This window comes from Naegleria gruberi (genome assembly GCF_000004985.1).
Source record: "Naegleria gruberi genomic scaffold NAEGRscaffold_29, whole genome shotgun sequence".
Classification (NCBI taxonomy): Eukaryota; Heterolobosea; class Eutetramitea; order Acrasida; family Naegleriidae; genus Naegleria; species Naegleria gruberi.
The window spans coordinates 373,784-391,229 of NW_003163298.1; the positions used below are offsets into that span (position 1 = coordinate 373,784).

The following is a 17,446-nucleotide window of genomic DNA, read 5'->3' on the forward strand; positions in this document are numbered from 1 at the left end:
CTACAATTGTTTGTTTGAGCATTTTTTTGCTTTTTGTAATTCTATTGTGTCGCAGTTGTTTTTAACAGATTTCTACTGCAGTCGAAAAAGTTTTCAACAATCTAGATTGTGTTTTATTATTGCTTAAGCATGAACACTTTTGGAAATTTCGAGAACAATACATGTCAAATGATTTTTTAGAAGGGCACCGTAATGGAAAAGGACAAGTGCTGTTTGAGAAATAAGCAAACATTCCATCATTGGAGGATAAATTGTTGAGGATTAAGCGGAAGGGAATTGAGAGAAGTAATGGGGATAAGATGCAACAATTCAATAGAATTCAAGATCTTGGAAAGGAATTCATAAGTAGTCGATGTGTACATTTGGCCTAATGCACAAATTAACCTGTTGTTACTTTACGTCGAGGATTGTTGTTGTTTTTGACATTATCAAAGATCTTTTCACATGATGTTCAGATTATTTAGAAGAAGTATTTTAAGTTTTTATAAATATTGTGAGGAAGATGTATTTACATATTAGGATTGAATGTTGTAACTTCATCAATCATTGAATGTAGGGTTGGATATTGGAATTGGAAATTTTCTTGTATCGACCTTGTTGGAAGGACGTATTGACCTTCACATAATAATTGAGATCTTTCATTGCCGAATAATTTAGATACTAGTGAGTAAGGGAATGGAATCATTGGGAAGGGTATTATATTTGTCTTGAGATTCAATCTAGCTGAAAATTGTTGGAATGTGATCATGTCTGGCATGACAGTATTGTAAATGATTACTTTTTCACTCGATTTTTGTGAGTAATAATTATTAAAATTAGTATATAAAGCGTGAATGTACATGTTAGCAGCATCAACAAGATGTATACAACTGAATGGTTGTAAACCATTTCCAAAAACTATTGGAACAGCAATTCCAAGGTAAGGTATTGTCATTTCTTTGAGAACACCACCTCCTTTTCCTACTATGGCTCCTGGTCTCATTATTATTCTTTGTTTGATATTGTCTGCTTGTGTATTGCAGATGGCATTTTCAACTGCACCTGTCACTTCACCAAGAGGGTTATTAGCTGGTGATGGGCAATTATATTCAGTATAAATTGGTGTTTCAGCATTTGGATCTGAAGTGCAAGGATAGAATCCAACAGCTGATGTGCCAATAAATGTACTGGCACTATCTCCGAATGAATTCAAATAATTAATCAAATCAATTGTTGTGGCAGTTCTTGAATCTAAGATTTCCTGTTTGAATTTTGGAGTCCAACTTTGTTTTCCAATTGATACACCACTCAAATTAATTGCTGCAACCTTTTTATCATTTCCAAATGTATCCTTTTCTTCACAAACTTGATGATTAAAGAGGAATGTACTCTCATTTTCCTTCCAATTTTTAACACTTATCTGAATGGAATTCTTTCTTTCCCATTTACTTTGTGGTAACTCCTTTTCAAGTAATTTCCTTGTTTCTTCTGGATTTCTCGAAATGACAGTCACTTGAGAAATGTTCATTAACTTTTCCGAGTAGGGCACCTTATCAGTTGGAGTAATCACTTGCTTTAACAATTGTTTGCCCAAAAACCCAGAGCCACCACCAACTACCAAGTGAGAAACAGTTTCTGCAATTGGAGCAGATGCTGCATTTTGCATACTTGCTTCAGTACCCTGATTGACCATATTAAAATATGAGTAATAGTGATGATAGGTTTGTTTTTGTTGCCCTTTGGTCAATATCATCCATTTGGCTCCAAGCTTACAACCATGTACTTTCTTATTGGCAATGAACATTTTCCGAAGCCTTCAATATATTATTTATCTTGTTGTACTATATGTAGAGAATCCTATTCCTTGTATCGAGTCGAGTATTAAAACTTGTGGTCGTCCTCACAATCTTTTAATCAATTTGAGAGATTGAAGCCTACTGTAAAAAACGAAAGGCTTATGTGTTTGTTTTTTTTGAACCTAATTGGTTGTTTGACTAACTTGTTTCGGTTTCCTCTTCTGTTGTATCATGCTGCCTATAGGGATACAAATTGATAGGGTTGTGGCGTTATTGTATCGGAAATATTCTCCTGCTTGAAGAGATGATGAATTTGACTTGAAGGGCCGCAGCAACTTGCTGGAATTTTATGTTGTTAATTATCACGAGATGAAAAGATAGGTTGAGCCTTACACACCTCTTCAAAGAAGTAAGGAAAACCACTTAAGATTTTTTTAAAAAAGAAAAATATGAACGAGTGTTTTAATCTCTTTTGGTTTCTTAAAACTCTCATATTCGGACGCCTCTTTGTAAGTGATTGAAATTTCGTTACCATTATCATCCAAATATTTAAATACCAAATTTTCTAATTGTTTGCCACTTATTGCTACATTTAACATTCCGTGAAAGGGTGTTGGCTTTAATGTTGGTCATTTTTTTGATTAGAAAGACCCTTACTTTCTCCCCTAATGGAATCGTCCTGTGAAAAATGGAATTAAAGTCACATGGCAAATTAATAAACAAGATTGAAAACAATAAGTTATTATTCCAATAGGTATTAAAGCTCAGTGACTGTTTCACCTTTAGGTGAGTCAACCTCGACATGCTTTTATTGATAAATCTGTATTGATTAGTTGAGTATTTTCCAAGTACTGCTCAAAGATCGACCATTTTCCACCAGGTCAACCAGTGCAAAACCCAGACCATAACAAGATGAACTTTGAAAGAAAATTACAAAAAAAATGACTAAAGACATAATAATGGAATGGGAACTAGAACGTCTCTTTGAAAAAGCAGATTCTGGAATTTTTAATTTTATTGATGATCCCCACAAGGAAATGGAGCCTTTCGTTAATCAGACGAATAGAGATGGAGTAACATTATTGTACTTGGCATGTGCAAACGGAAGGGAAGATGTTGTAAAATACTTGTTGGATGTAAAGGGATTGGATGTCAATTTTAAAGTGAGTTTTGAAATTCGAATATAATTTAATTATAATCAAAAATAGGAAGTGAGTTTTTGATTCCGTGATGATAATTAATTTGTGAATTTTAGGGAGTATGTTTTTTTATTCATAGGATGGGGAATTAATTATGGACTAGCTTGTATGTATTAATCACCATATTCAATTATTATTAATAATTGAATAGGCAGCAGTATGTATTTTGTGGATTATATTTGGAATTTACTATTGAACTAGAAAAGGGTATGGTTGTTTTGAGAGTTTCATTTTAGTAACCACAATAGACTTCTGAACGTAAGCTTTATACAGTAAGTTTGGACTTAATTCAATTTGCTGAATATTTGAAAGCTTGTATGTTATTTATGAAAAATTAATAGATTTAACATGTTTAGGAGAGTGTAAGTTTAGGATAACTCATTATATTCAACAATATTTAAAGGCTGTAAGTTTTTGAATTGGTTGGGCATTAAACAGAGAAGACACCTCTATACGTTTCATGTGAGATTGGGAGAATTGATATTGTGAATCTGCTTCTTAGTCACCCTGGTATAGATATTGATTATGGTTACAGATTCGATAGCAGATATACTCGTGGTCATGCAATTGACAGATCACCTCTTTTTATTTCTAGTGAAAAGGGACATGTGGAAATTGTAAAACAATTACTTTGCTCTAATGCAAATCCCTTCGAAGGTGAAACTCGAGACAACTACACCCTGTCATGTTTAGGTGTTTCCATAATTAATAATCAGTGGGAACTAGCTTCAATAATTTTAGATCACATGAAGTTAATGGATTGTCATACCGACGGATGGAATAATCTCATTTCTGACATTCTATTGACATGTGGGAAAAGAAATTTATCATTTTTGAAACAGTTATTGGAATCTAACATTTTTTGCATTGATGATAGTGTAAGTGATTAAACAAATTAATGCTCATTATCTTAGCTTCCCTTACATTATAGCATTTTAAAGGAGGACAGTATTATGGCAAGCTTACTTGTAAAGTATGGAGCTAATAGAGAGTTGGATGCTCACTCTGAGTCTCTTAATGTTTATCTTGTTTGTGCCATGAGAAATTTTGATGGATTGGAAGAATTTCAAATCCTTGATTCGATTTATGAAACACCAACAGAACTTGCTGAAAGGTTAAATGTTGACCTATTTTTTTCGATTAAGGAAGAAAGTGCTATGAAGAGAAAACTACTGACCTCATTGCCTAATCTTAGCTATTGTGATGTTATTGTGAGATTAAGAGAATAATCTACATTAAAAATAGATATATTTAAGAATATTATCATAAACAAACAATAAAAAAATCAGCAAGAAACACAACACCATGTCTTTTACACACGCGTTTCCAATCACATAAAGTCATTGTTGGGAAGGAAATTGCTGCTATCTGACAACATTTTGGAATCCTCTTCTACTATTTGGTCCTGATGATATGTGGATTGTGTTGGAGAGGCAATTGTTTGGAAAAGAGGGCTCATCTTCTCAGGCAAAGCCTCCGTAAAGTTTCCTTTAATATCTAGTTGTTGTTGATGTGAAGGAAAAGTGGTACTAATTTCCAATAGCTTGGATGGATTGTCATGGAAAAGTACTGCAGCAACAAGACTATGCATTGTTCTAAAACTATTCTTCATCTAATTTAATAATTAATTAAATAATTATAATACAATTAATTTCCTACCTTGAATATTTCATTAGCAATTCTAGTAATAGTATAGTATTAATAAGTAATAACAATAATTATGATACCTACATGATTCCATTCACATTAGGAAGTTGGCAGAGAAGAGAAACATCAGCTGGTGAATTAATATTACCATACGCTAGTAATGGCACTGTAAAGCCTTCTTCTTTGATCTTGAACAATAACTCCTTTGGAACAAACTCTCTCCGAGCAAATTCATCCAATTGCTCATCATTAAGTTTCACAATATTCAGTGCACCCATAGTAATGTTCCTGAGTTGGTGAATGATTGAAGCCATCTCTCCAAAGTGAGTCCTAATAATTTTGGCTCCTTTAGCAATGTTTCTGAGTGCTTCTGGGAAGGTATTGGCTGGATTAATGAATGTAATATTGGAGAGTGATTCAGTGCTTTTTGAGAAGGAATGTTCATCAACAATTGATTGATCATGCTCATCAATAATAGTAACACCCAATTCATTACACAATTTAGCTTCCATTACATGCCCCTATAATTTGCATTATTTAAATAACATTGGACATAGTACCAACCTTCCTTATTCTTGCTATGAGTGGTAATTCAGAACAGACTTGATTAATTTCGTTCAATTTACAATAATCAATCAACTCATTCTAAATGAGTGTAGAAGCAACCAAACATCATCAACAATGCGTAATATTAATATTGCTATTAATTATTATAATAACTCACTTCTTGACCAACCATCAAGCAACATTTAACTTGGTTAAACTTTTGTGCCAATGCAACAGCTAGAGTTGCCTCTTCAACTGAAACCACCTCGAACACAACAAGTTTCATTTCTTTCGATACTACCAAGATGGGTAAAGGATAATTTTGGAAGAATGGTTTGCTACGAATAGAATGTTGTGATGAATTTGTTTTTATTTTTCTTTGAGATTATACAGTAGAATATTACAAGAATTAGAGAATCAATTCTATTTAGTAATATGATTTTTAGAAAAGTTACAACATTGTTCAACAAGAATCAATTTACTGGATTTTATTACCATGTCCAACACAAAATATGGGCTTCAGCTTATATCATTACATTTAGTGAAATACCTCAAAATTTATTTCTTGACGTTTCATTTACCTTTCCATCACGATTAGGATTGAACGTAGATCCTAAAACATTACAACTTTATATTTCAAACTCAAAACAGGAAAGAATTTACAACTATCACTTGTAATCAAATAACACTGAACTGGACTTTAAATTCTTCAGACAATTTAAATTCCAATTCTTTCTCATTCACTCTCCAAGCAGATAAGGTAGATTTTATAATCAAACCTTCAGAAACCTTTAATTTCACATTCCCTGCTACATTAACAGTTCAAGAATCCGAAAGTTCAGCATTTTCTTCATTGAACGTTAAACCAACTCTTGGATGCAATGTACAACCTTTTGAAATTATCACGAAATCATTTCCAAGAGATTTATGATAGTAATCACATGTTCCTAAGTTGGTTGTCAGATCGAAAAGAAATGACAGGGAAAGAAGAGGACTTTTACAATAGTTTTCTTTCTTCAATACTTAACAAGTTTAATATTGGCAGCCAAAACCCTTAAATGAATGTCTTGCAGAAATGGTATACAATCCAGAGAATAATACTCTATTTTTAATGAGGATTCAGAATGTTAAGTTTTAAGTAATACAGTTTTTGTCTTAGGAAGTATTGGATTAAAATTATTGTTAAAAAGTTTAAAATGTAGCCCTTCCTAATTTAATTTATTAATTATTTATGGTGGTACACCAAAGGAAGACCAAAAATCAATACAACATGATTACAACAACTGCACCAATCGTTGTGATGGTCAAGTGTCCAATCAAATGCTGTGCTATTACAAAATCAGAACAAGGCGTTTAACAAAAAATATTGACGCAAAAAAATTTTTTAGGAATTTTTGCCATCATATTTACCCGTCATCACGCATTAAAAAGAAATACAACAACAACACCAAGCAAGATCATGGGCAAGAGAAAGCAAATAACCTCTAGCAAGAGCAGTAAAAAGGTTAAAAAGGAAGAAGAAGAGGTTGATCCGATCATCAAGGAAGAAGAGGTCCTCAAAGTAGAGGAGCCAGAGGACAACAAACCAGAGGCATCAACAGGACATGAAGCTTCTCCAAAGCAAAACAAACAAAAGAACAAGAAGAAGATGTTTTGGCCAGTCTCGATGAAGTCTCTCCAATTTAACTCTGATCATTCCGAGACAGACATTAAAAAGTTGTTGGAGATGGTAGACAAGCATGGTGAAGAGTTCATTCAACATTGTTGTTTGGGCTTGTTTGTACAAGAGAAAGGAGGTAAACATTCTTTAATATTGAACAAAAGATATAAGAATGTAATTGCCACGTTTGGAGATGTGGAGAAGGTGTCATTATTGGAGATTATATTTCTCCCAAACCTTGCAAGCGTACAAGTTGAAACAATTGAATGCAAGCCCCACACAAAGAAAACTTGCTTCTCCTCCATGAATGGCCTATCAAAAGTACATACTTATCCTTCAAAGCTAGCTTGGAAAATTAATTATGGAGATGGGAGCTTTGATCTTCACGTGATGGTGGAAGCTGCCACTAAAACAATTCAAAACAATTCAAAGGGAGCCTACTTTGATTTTTCAGAGTATTTTAACACTTCTTTGACCTTCTTTGATGCAAGCGAGCTCGAGGACACTGGAAGACCAAGAAAAATTTCAGCTGGTTTGTTAGAAAGTCGCACCCCAACCACTCAATCAACAACACCACCATCCCCACAAACAGAAAAAAACCCACCTACATATTCATTACTAGACACTTGTGGAATTATAGAAAAGTTGTGCTTTAAAGACCAACTTTTTGTGTTCACGTTTTTAGCACATAGTTTACAAATTACACCTCACCCAACACAATGTCCAATACAATATCCAACACAACCAGAACCACATCCAACAGAACAACAGAGTGACATTGACAGTCTTTTTTGTGAAGAAGAACCCACTACCGCTTGTGAATCACACTTTATTGACCCAAGCCTTGTTGACTCTCTTTTAAAAAGTAACTACAATTTGAATTAGTTAATACATGTTGTTCTATTGGCAAGTAAAATTTCAATAATGTTAAGATTAATTCACATTAATCTTGGAGAAATAAAAATTACAATTCATACCTATCACTTCTTGCGTAACAATTAGAGCTGGTATGCGAAGATCTTCCACATCGAGAACAACCTCCATAACTATCATCGTCACTACTACTCTCATCATCTGAATAATAACTTGTTCTTGACCCAGAACCTACAACTGACCTTCCAAAAACATCTGAATTAGCAAAACATTGACTGGCATGATGAGAGGTCCTACCACATCTAAAACAAGCCGTTTTTTCACTCTTTGAGTTATGTAAATGTTGATGAATGGCCCCATCGAGCACTGCCAAATTTCCATATCGATTGTCTGTCTTGTTTTTATTGATGTGATGAACGTATAATTTCACTTCCAATCTTCTTTTCGGCAACTCTTCTGTGGGTGAATTTCCACCCCAAACCATTATCAGAATTAAAAATTGCCTGTAGCCTGATGAATTGTAACGAATGTTGAGATTGTTTGTTGGTGATGGTTGTACTTGTTGAGATGTTGATAAAGATCGAACACTAGTTGTAATAGTACTATTGGTGTTGTTGGAACTCTTGCTTCCTAATGAACGAATATTGTTCGAGTAGGGATTGTATCGATTTTGATTGTTGCTGCTTGATGAATTCGTGCTATTGGGAAAACGAGGCATTTTTTTGTAAACTTTATGAATTCTTGCTTTTTTTGTAAGGTGCACAATGTTTGGATGAACCATTTAAACTTTACATTGTTGTTTCAAAAAGTGTCAACACAAATGCAATATAAACAGTTCAACCTACGCTATTACAGGAGTAGTATTAACAATTTAAAAATAAACCTTCTTATTGAATACGGAGAATGGTAACACTCTAAACAGGAGTTAATATTTTTGGCGGGACTTTTCTGTGCTTCCGCATTAGAAAAAAAGTGGTGCACTTGAAAGTGGTTGTTGGCTAACGTATCAGAGAATTTAGAAGATGGGAAACTCTGTTTCGGAATCTATTGATGATTCTCCATACAAGGGAGAGGAAGATGATGATGCTCTTGCTACTCCTTTGTATGATTGGACGCCACAAGATTTTTATAGCTTCTTGTTGGCAAACAAGATTGAAAAGAATATTGTAAAAAGTATGTAGATTTTGTTGTGTGATGATGATTATAATATTTTCTATTGTTACTGTTTATTATTAAAAATTTATTATTAACAGAATTTAATAACAAGAAAAACCAGATTTCAACTTTTATTGGAAGATATAAATCCTTTGGAGAGGCTCTTTATCATTTATCGTCACCTAACCCAATCATGGCTATTTCTAAGGATGCCAAATCGTCAAAAAGAATTTTTGATTTAATTATGGATATTAAACGAAGACAACTTAAGAAGGGAACAATTAATGTTGAGAAAAAGACGGAAATGGAACAAGAACATTTAAAACTCATGGATGAAATATTTGAAAAGAATGCTCCTGAAAATTATCATATTTTTGATTTTAGTGATGATGAATGTCTTGTTAAGGATATTGTTGACGATCCAGAAAATCCAAGCACTTCTTTATCTGATCAAACAGTATCACCAGCTACTTCATCATTCCTTTCAAGTAATTCTTCACTTGGATTTAATGAACTTAGTGTTGGATCTCTGGATAGTGAAAAAAGAGGAGGAATGTTCACATCGCAACAACCAAGGATAGAGAGTAGATCCTCTGAATCACCAAAGATTGATATTTCACCAAAAGTTAAACTGAGTCATATCTATCATCCAGTTAAGCTTTTCCCTTATGAGGCACTAACAGAAGCAGAAAAGATGGCAGTCAAGAATTGTTGTAAAAAATTGGAAATTACTTTGAAAAAACAATCCAAAAATCAACTTTTAACAACAGCTCAAAACTTATGTCTACCTGACCGTTTCAAATATAGATTTTTCCATCCTAACTTTAAACAAGGCGAGTACCAGATACAAGGTAATTGTTCAAAAAAGAAAGTTACACTACCACTCAAACTTGTTATCACAACTCTCAGTGACACTCAAATGCATAGAGTTATTAGAAGAATTGGACATTTTGCTAACATTGCAAACAGCGATGAAAAGGGAGGATTTGGACTTTTCCACACTGCCCTGATTGTTGGAAACTGGTACGTCGAATTCAACGATAATTCCATAGCGTGTGTTAGACCAATTTCTTCTAGTAAGGCTGTTTTTGTTTGTAATATAAAATATTACCCAGAATCTGATATTAATGAGGTAATTAACAAAGTGAGTAGAGTATGTTGCTTGTGGAATGCAACCCAGTACTATGATGTGAAAACAGTAAGTTTTTTTTATATACTTATTTTTCTAATTCCTTACTATTAGGCTAACTGTCAACATTTCACACAAGCTGTTTTACAAGCCTTGAATATAGATATTAATACCTGTGAAGAAATTTCTCCCCTTGTAAAGGAATATTTTTTCAAACTTAAAAAGTATGGTCTTTGTAGCATGACATATACACTTCCAGCAGAGATTAGACCATCTTTCCCTTTTAGCGAGATTACTTTCAAGACCCATGCAGAGCTTGATCAATTTTGGTTAACTGTTTGTTCAAAACATGTAAAATGGGTTTCTAATGAAGGAGCGGCACATGAGGATTTGCTCAAAAGTTTTGACAGAGCATTTTGGATTCGAAGACTTTCTTCAAAGGAAGGTTGCAATGAAGTTAATGAACCATTAAGAGAGGAACATAATGAAACTACTCAATCTCGTCGTTGTCTGTGTCCTTTCAATGTCTATGAGATGGATACCCACACATTCTTCCTGGCTGAGTCTGTTATGGGTCAAAACTTTTTAGGAACTTGGGTTCCAGAAACACCTTATAGAGCTTTAAGGTAAATTTTGACAAATTGTAAATATAAATCGATTCAAAACTCAAATTTTTGAACAATTTAATTTTATTCTTCACTACAAAGTACAACCGATAATGAATTGGCGCTAAATATTTTCAAACTCAAAAAAATTACAGAAAATGGCCTATCAGGTAGGTTATATCAGAATTAAAATAATGATGTTCATTCTGGAAATGATACTTCATTCCGAAACTTTACTTTTTATTGGTGATCATCATGACAATAGTCAATAAATGCTAGAAAGGAAGAGTTCCGAAAGTATTTGGAAAAGAATGGAGTTGTAGAAAGTTTTACTAAATCACTCGTTGCTTTGTATGAAGAACCAGAAAGACCACCAAATCCATTAGAGTAGGTTTTTAAATTTTCATCAATTTGGAATTAAATTTAAATTTAAAGCTACATTAAACATCATCTTGGAGGACCATCAGCCGAAGATATTGAACAATTAAAACAAGAAAACGAAAAACTCAAACAAAGAATTAAGGATCTGGAGGAACAAAGAAATCAAAATGAGGATAAAAAGGATGACGATAAAAAAGATGATAGTCAGAAATAATCTCTCTTCCTCTCTCCTTAATAAACAACCTCCACCACATTGTATTGTAATAAAATCTCTAGACTATTAATCATGGTTTTGTATGATCCAATGCTCTTCTTTGTGGTTCAGAGCATAAGGCAAACATCTTCAAAGGGTTTTAGATGATGTCTCAAACAAAGCTGGCAATGCACATCACTATTTTAGATAATGCGCCCTCATCTCCTCTTTTTAAAAAAAAAAATGAGCACATGGATCGATGAAAGAAAGTCAAGCTCTAGCAGCTGCAGTTCGACACATAGTGATAGAAAAGACAGTATATCTGTTTGTATACCTCAATTACTAACGGATTCAACAATAGTACCACATATTTTGGTTATTGACGATGATCCAGTGACTCGTAAAACATTAGCTAAACTTTTATCAAATCTTGGATACAAAAGTAGAACAGCAAGTGGAGGTAAAGAGGCTTTAAATCTTCTTGTACAAGATAACGAAGACCCTTTCCATTGCTTGTTAGTAGATGTTCTTATGCCGGAGATGGACGGTTTTGGATTTCTTAGAGTTTTAAAACAAGCCATCAACAGAGAAATTCCTTGTATTATGATGAGTGGAAGTGAAGACCCTGAAACAGTCTCAAAATCATTTCAATGCGGAGCCGAAGATTTCCTTCCAAAACCTATCAAGGAAGAAATTCTTAGGGCAAGAATTCAAACCGTATTAGCCTATCGTGATCGAAGAATTAGAGAAAAATTCTATATTAACAAGATTCATGAAGAACAACGATTAAGAAATCAATTACACATACAAGAAAAACAAAATGAAGAAGAGTTATTAGCCTTTAAAAAGAAGGTTGGTGAATCCATCGAAACACCTATTCAATTAATTGTTGGTGCTGTTGGTGATATCATTAGTGGAAATTTGGACAAAGAACAAACCAAACTTGCTTTAATATCAGTTATGAAATCATTAAGTTCATCTAATTTGTATAGACCAGCCTTTTTGGATTCTTTAAAAACTGCAGAAATGGATGAAGCCACCCGAAAATGGCTTGTGAATCAATATACCAAAGATGCCGAAGAGTATAAAACAAAGATCAAGGCTGATAGAAGTGATAGCATTGATTCAACTGCCTCAAATGATTCTACTCCTGGTGTTGCTTTAGCTTCACCACTTCCACCAAAAACAGAAGTTTTACCTTATGATCTTGAAACATACAAACCTGATGTTGATGTAAAATCACTCAATTATGATGCATTTAAGTATAATGATTATGAAGAACTCAAGAAGCACGCAATGTATTACTTTAAATCCCTCAATATGTTTGAAAGATTCAATATTAATCCGATCAAACTTTGGAATTTCCTAGGAGAATTGAAAAAGAAGTATAGAAATAACCATTATCACAATTTTAGACATTGTTGTGATGTCACTCAATATCTCTTCATGCTCCTCAATCATGAAAAGATTGATAGTTTCTTCTCTGATATGGAAAAATTAGTACTCCTTCTCTCAGGTCTTACTCACGACATTGACCATCCAGGAGTTAACAATAACTTCTTAATCATGACTGAAGATGAACTTGCATACAGATACAATGATAAGAGTGTATTGGAAAATTATCACGCTTTCAATGCTTTTAAAATTATGCAAAAGGATGAGTTCAATGTGTTGGATGGTTTAACAGAGGAACAATACAGAGAACTCAGGAAGATAATGGTTCAAACAATTCTTGCAACAGATATGACAAACCACTTTTCAATCATTTCTATTTTTGAATCAAGAATTGGTACAGGTAGACTTTCTAATGAAAATGCTGAAGACAAATTGTTATTAATGAGAGTATTGATGAAATGTTCCGATATCAGTAACCTTAGTAGACCTTTTGCAATTGCTAAGAAGTGGGCCAATGCCTGTATTAATGAGTTCTTTTCACAGGGTGATTTGGAAAGACAAAAGGGATTACCAATCAGCCCTCTAATGGATAGAAATACTTTAGATTTTCCAAAATCTCAAATGGACTTTGGTAAATTCGTAGTTTCTCCTTTGTTTAAATTACTTGCAACATCATTCAAAGAATTGAGCTATATTTATGAATCTGTCTGTAATAATATTGAAACATGGAAACAAATATTTGATGAAGAACAACTGAAAAAGGCCAAACAGTCTGAAATTGCAAAGGAAGAACCAAAAGAAACGAAAGAAAAGATTGAATCTCCTCAAACCGAAAAGCCTCAACAGCCCTCACAAACAGCTGAAACTCAAAGTACTACGTCCAACTCACCACCTACCACTTCTGTAAACAACACTTCCTCTACTTCATCATCTAACACTAGCAGTCCAACTGAATCCACAACAAGTCAAACAACACTTGCAAGCCGTTCATCCAATGCTTCCACAAGCTCAACTCCTTCCAAAGGATCTAACCTCAACGTTTTGCTCCCAATCTTTATTCTAATTCTTTCTCTAATTTTGTATTTCCTTACTCAATCAACCTCTCAGTAAATTTTCTTCTACCTTTATCATGAAATTTTATTTTTATTTCAAAAGCAAAAAAAAAATGAACAAGTCATCAGCTTCATCAGCAGCCATGGACACAGGCTTTCAATCGGTAAATATTACTGATGAGTTGGAGTTGCTGGTGATTCTTCTAGATATTAATCCGTATACGTGGGGAAAAAGAAAATTGGACAATGAACAACAACAATCATCATCAGCAAAAAGTTTAATTTCCTTCTCACAATTTATAAATCAACTTCTTGTATTCATTAACACTTTCCTAACTATTCAGAGAAATAAGAAAATAGCAGTTATTGCTAGTTCGGAAAACAACAAATCACATTTTCTATTTCCGAATAGATTTAGATCAAAGAAGGATGGTAAACATAACCATAATCAAATTCAAGTTAAGAGTACTGATAGTACAAGTATGTTAAACATGATGGGTGTAAAATCAGGAGATGATATCGAAGATTTCTTCTTGAATGATATTGGTTTTGAGAGTGTACAAAATGCAGTCTTATCCGGATTAAATAGTGAAGAAGTTACTCCGAGTGAAGACACTGAATATATGGAAGATGATGGCAATCACACCACTTCAACAGCACAGGGTTTCTCCCTCAGTGGTGCCTTGTCTATGGCTTTGTGTTTTATTAACAGATTGGAAAAGGAAAAACCTTTGGGAATGTCACTCAATTCTAGAATTTTAACATTCCAAGTTTCTCCTGATATTTCATCACAATATATTTCTGTCATGAATGCCATTTTCTCAGCAGAGAAAATGAGTATCATGTTAGATGCTTGTGTTTTATCAAATGATGATTCCACATTTTTACAACAAGCTTGCTTCTTAACTGGAGGAAATTATTTGAAACCTCAACGACAAGAAGGTTTAATTCAATATTTATTAACTATTTTCATGTTGGAAAAGAGTCTTCGTTCTTATATTCAATTACCTGTACAAAATACTGTAGATTTCAGAGCAAGTTGTTTCGAAACTAGAAAGCCAATTGATGATGGTTATGTTTGTCCTGTTTGTTTATCAAGTAAGTATTTTAATATGAATGTTATGAGAATTCTAACCCATTTCAGTTTTCAGTTCTCACAAGCCAGTCTGTTCTACCTGTGCCTCTAAGTTACAAAGACCGACCAATAGATCTGTACTTTCGTACAAGTAATGTAAATATAAATCTATCCTTAATAAACCTAATTTATAAACAATTTATTCATCTAAGGAAAGTAAATTTCCCGAACCTTTACACATTCCTCATCATGGCTGGCATCTTGTAAAATTACTGGACGTTTCTTGTTGAGCATGAGAACGCAAGATGCACCAGCAAATTGAGTATCCTTTTCAATGCCAGTTCTATTGCAAGCAGCAAAATATGTGATTGGTTGACTTTTCATTATTGGGGCCATTCTCTCTACCCAATAGGATTGTGTAGAAAGGCAATCACTTGGATCATCTCTATTTGCCAGCCAATTGGCAGCAAATAGAATTAGTTCAGATTCTTTATCTTTGTGGAAATTAGCAAACTCTTTAGCATAATAATCTGTTGAAAAGTCAGTTCCATTATTAATATCCATACAAATTCCTGCCCCCACTCTAATATAATTGTTACAATTTTCCTCATCATCAACTGGATCATCCTCCAATATTTTCTTATCATTAATTCTTAAGATAAATGATTTAAATTCCTCTCCTTCTTGTGCCCATTTCATATCCTGTTCATACAAGAAGTGTTTTCTATAATTTACAAAAGATCCATCTGCCGAAACAATATAAATTGAATTAAATAATTTAAATGGTATTGCTGATCCTTGATTTTGTTCCTTCTCTGGATATCCACAAACTACAGCACAATCATACATTTCCGATAAATTCTTGCAAAATTCATAACAGCTTCCCTTTCCTTGTTCCTCACAATACGGAAAAACATCATCATAATTATCAAACATGTACCCACTCAGTGCCATCTCTGGAAACATTAAAATATCAAAACTCTTCTTTTCAAAGCCTTCCAATAATTTCCGAATTTTATTTTGATTTTGCTGTACCTGTTTAAATTGTACATTGAATTGACAAAAGGCTACACGAACCGTCCGAGAAGCATTTTTTATCATTTTTTTTAATTTGTTTTTTTAAATTTGCAATGTTTACAATAAAACGTCAAATTCTAATTTGGTCCTCAAATTGTTGCTCCACATATTCATGGTTCAAAACACAATCAATGATCATTTTGAGTCTAAGTATTATCTCTAGATGCAATTTAAATTCTGGCTCCATAATAGAAATGGTTCATTCTCTCCTCGAACAATAAATCAGAATATTCGAAAGCAAAACCGTTTTGCTTTACGGCTTCCTTCTCCATCTCCTCATCTGGATATAATCGCTGCAGATATTTCAAGCAATGGCCATTAATTTTGATAAGACTCATTGCCATATCTCTGTCAACATCTATGGCTGCATATTCTAGAACTGAAGGATAACCTTCTTTAACTAATTCCACTATGAATCCAGTATCTTCTCTCAACGCAGACGAGGCGTACATAAATGATTCCTCAATAGAAGCCAAAGCTTCTTTAACAATCACCTTATCTGACTGTAGAGAGGGATGAACATACTGAAGAGCCAATCCTTGTTTTTTCACAATTTCTAACACAAATTCTCTATCACTCTTTAAATTATCTGAAGCTAAATAAAGAAATGACTGATTCTGTTTGTGATTTGCTGCTTCTATAAGAATCTCCTTATCTACAACAAATTCATTTGGTACATATGTTAATGCCTCTGAATTTTGAGATACAGCAGCTAAAACAACATCTCTATCCATTCTTAGCCTATGTGATGCATAGTATATGAGCATTCCATCTTTTCTCATTAATTCAATAATAAACTCTTTGTTATCAATCAATGTAAAAGGAGCAAGTTCTAAAACAGAGTTTCTCTTCATTATTAACTGTTTCATTAATTCCAAGTCTTGAAAACAATGTGGAATATGCTTAATAGCATATATTTCAGCAAGAGCTTGGACCATCACATCAAAATCATTTTTCAACTCGTCTGAAACAAATTCCAAGGCCCTTCCATTCAGTAACAAGGCAGCCAGTACAAATTCCTTATTATTTCTCAAACTATAAGGAGTTTCACTATTCAAATTGCAATCAGGAAGATTCATTCCCAAATATTTGTCGACCTTCGACACTTTTTCAATAAAGGATTGAGAATGAATCAAATCCTTCGATACAAATAAAATTGCACGCCTATGTCTCGATACTATTTCCACATTAAAATCCTCATCACAATCAAAAAACAATAATATTTTAGGATCTAAAGAGATACAATCTAACAAGAACTCTCTATCATCAAGTAATTCCCCAGGAATATCGTCAACCATACAAATACGATTTTTAAACAATTCAAGTGCTACTCGACGATTATACATTATAAACCTGGGAATCACCACTGTAGGAGTAATCTTTTGATTTTTAATTAAATTTAAAATCATATCTGTTTCTTTCATCCACTCGATTGGAATAAAACCTTCAAAAACCATGCCACTCATCCGATCAAGCCTATTTTCCAACCATTTCTTCTTTCCTTTCTGTTGGTTAGAGAATTTACCTTTAAGAAGGCTTGTTAGAAATTCCAAATGATCTTCAACTTCCGAATCATCACCCAATCCGTGTAAGGAACTTGACTGAGTAATAATCAAAACACAAGATGACATTTTTTACATGAACAACTTTTAGTATATTCTTACAATTTTTGAAAACATTATTC

At 33.4% G+C, this 17,446-nt stretch overlaps 11 protein-coding genes across 11 annotated transcripts; 6 read left to right on the forward strand and 5 right to left on the reverse strand.

The window, feature by feature from the left end:
* Window positions 1-484: 484 nt before the first annotated feature.
* On the reverse strand, window positions 485-1,783 carry NAEGRDRAFT_58293 (uncharacterized protein; the record flags this gene model as incomplete). Its single annotated transcript, XM_002676250.1, has 1 exon — window positions 485-1,783. The coding sequence occupies one exon, from the start codon at window positions 1,781-1,783 to the stop codon at window positions 509-511; it is 1,275 nt and encodes a 424-aa protein (XP_002676296.1). The 3' UTR covers window positions 485-508.
* A 933-nt stretch (window positions 1,784-2,716) lies between these two features.
* NAEGRDRAFT_68597 (uncharacterized protein) lies at window positions 2,717-4,203 on the forward strand (the record flags this gene model as incomplete). The annotated part of the gene is made up of 9 exons (XM_002676163.1): window positions 2,717-2,938; window positions 2,984-2,986; window positions 3,031-3,033; window positions 3,126-3,131; window positions 3,223-3,289; window positions 3,316-3,336; window positions 3,378-3,380; window positions 3,491-3,852; window positions 3,889-4,203. 9 exons carry the CDS (start codon window positions 2,717-2,719, stop codon window positions 4,201-4,203), a joined length of 1,002 nt encoding a protein of 333 aa, XP_002676209.1.
* A 101-nt stretch (window positions 4,204-4,304) lies between these two features.
* On the reverse strand, window positions 4,305-5,453 carry NAEGRDRAFT_80061 (pyridoxine biosynthesis protein; the record flags this gene model as incomplete). The annotated part of the gene is made up of 4 exons (XM_002676251.1): window positions 4,305-4,586; window positions 4,634-4,655; window positions 4,706-5,142; window positions 5,346-5,453. 4 exons carry the CDS (start codon window positions 5,451-5,453, stop codon window positions 4,305-4,307), a joined length of 849 nt encoding a protein of 282 aa, XP_002676297.1.
* Window positions 5,454-6,324: 871 nt separating this feature from the next.
* Window positions 6,325-7,800, forward strand: NAEGRDRAFT_58294 (uncharacterized protein). The gene has a single exon (XM_002676164.1). The coding sequence runs from the start codon at window positions 6,627-6,629 to the stop codon at window positions 7,710-7,712; it is 1,086 nt and encodes a 361-aa protein (XP_002676210.1). The 5' UTR covers window positions 6,325-6,626; the 3' UTR covers window positions 7,713-7,800.
* On the reverse strand, window positions 7,792-8,418 carry NAEGRDRAFT_49766 (uncharacterized protein; the record flags this gene model as incomplete). Its single annotated transcript, XM_002676252.1, has 1 exon — window positions 7,792-8,418. One exon carries the CDS (start codon window positions 8,416-8,418, stop codon window positions 7,792-7,794), a length of 627 nt encoding a protein of 208 aa, XP_002676298.1.
* Window positions 8,419-10,854: 2,436 nt separating this feature from the next.
* On the forward strand, window positions 10,855-11,184 carry NAEGRDRAFT_34303 (uncharacterized protein; the record flags this gene model as incomplete). The annotated part of the gene is made up of 2 exons (XM_002676165.1): window positions 10,855-10,976; window positions 11,025-11,184. Coding segments are annotated over 2 exons (282 nt in total), but the record flags the coding sequence as incomplete, so codon positions are not given.
* Window positions 11,185-11,406: 222 nt separating this feature from the next.
* On the forward strand, window positions 11,407-11,850 carry NAEGRDRAFT_34300 (uncharacterized protein; the record flags this gene model as incomplete). Its single annotated transcript, XM_002676166.1, has 1 exon — window positions 11,407-11,850. A coding segment is annotated over one exon (444 nt), but the record flags the coding sequence as incomplete, so codon positions are not given.
* Window positions 11,851-12,468: 618 nt separating this feature from the next.
* NAEGRDRAFT_1687 (uncharacterized protein) lies at window positions 12,469-13,212 on the forward strand (the record flags this gene model as incomplete). The annotated part of the gene is made up of 1 exon (XM_002676167.1): window positions 12,469-13,212. A coding segment is annotated over one exon (744 nt), but the record flags the coding sequence as incomplete, so codon positions are not given.
* A 541-nt stretch (window positions 13,213-13,753) lies between these two features.
* Window positions 13,754-14,840, forward strand: NAEGRDRAFT_68603 (uncharacterized protein; the record flags this gene model as incomplete). Its single annotated transcript, XM_002676168.1, has 2 exons — window positions 13,754-14,708; window positions 14,755-14,840. 2 exons carry the CDS (start codon window positions 13,754-13,756, stop codon window positions 14,838-14,840), a joined length of 1,041 nt encoding a protein of 346 aa, XP_002676214.1.
* A 52-nt stretch (window positions 14,841-14,892) lies between these two features.
* On the reverse strand, window positions 14,893-15,639 carry NAEGRDRAFT_68604 (uncharacterized protein; the record flags this gene model as incomplete). Its single annotated transcript, XM_002676253.1, has 1 exon — window positions 14,893-15,639. The coding sequence occupies one exon, from the start codon at window positions 15,637-15,639 to the stop codon at window positions 14,893-14,895; it is 747 nt and encodes a 248-aa protein (XP_002676299.1).
* A 293-nt stretch (window positions 15,640-15,932) lies between these two features.
* On the reverse strand, window positions 15,933-17,393 carry NAEGRDRAFT_49771 (uncharacterized protein; the record flags this gene model as incomplete). Its single annotated transcript, XM_002676254.1, has 1 exon — window positions 15,933-17,393. The coding sequence occupies one exon, from the start codon at window positions 17,391-17,393 to the stop codon at window positions 15,933-15,935; it is 1,461 nt and encodes a 486-aa protein (XP_002676300.1).
* Between the last annotated feature and the right edge of the window lie 53 nt (window positions 17,394-17,446).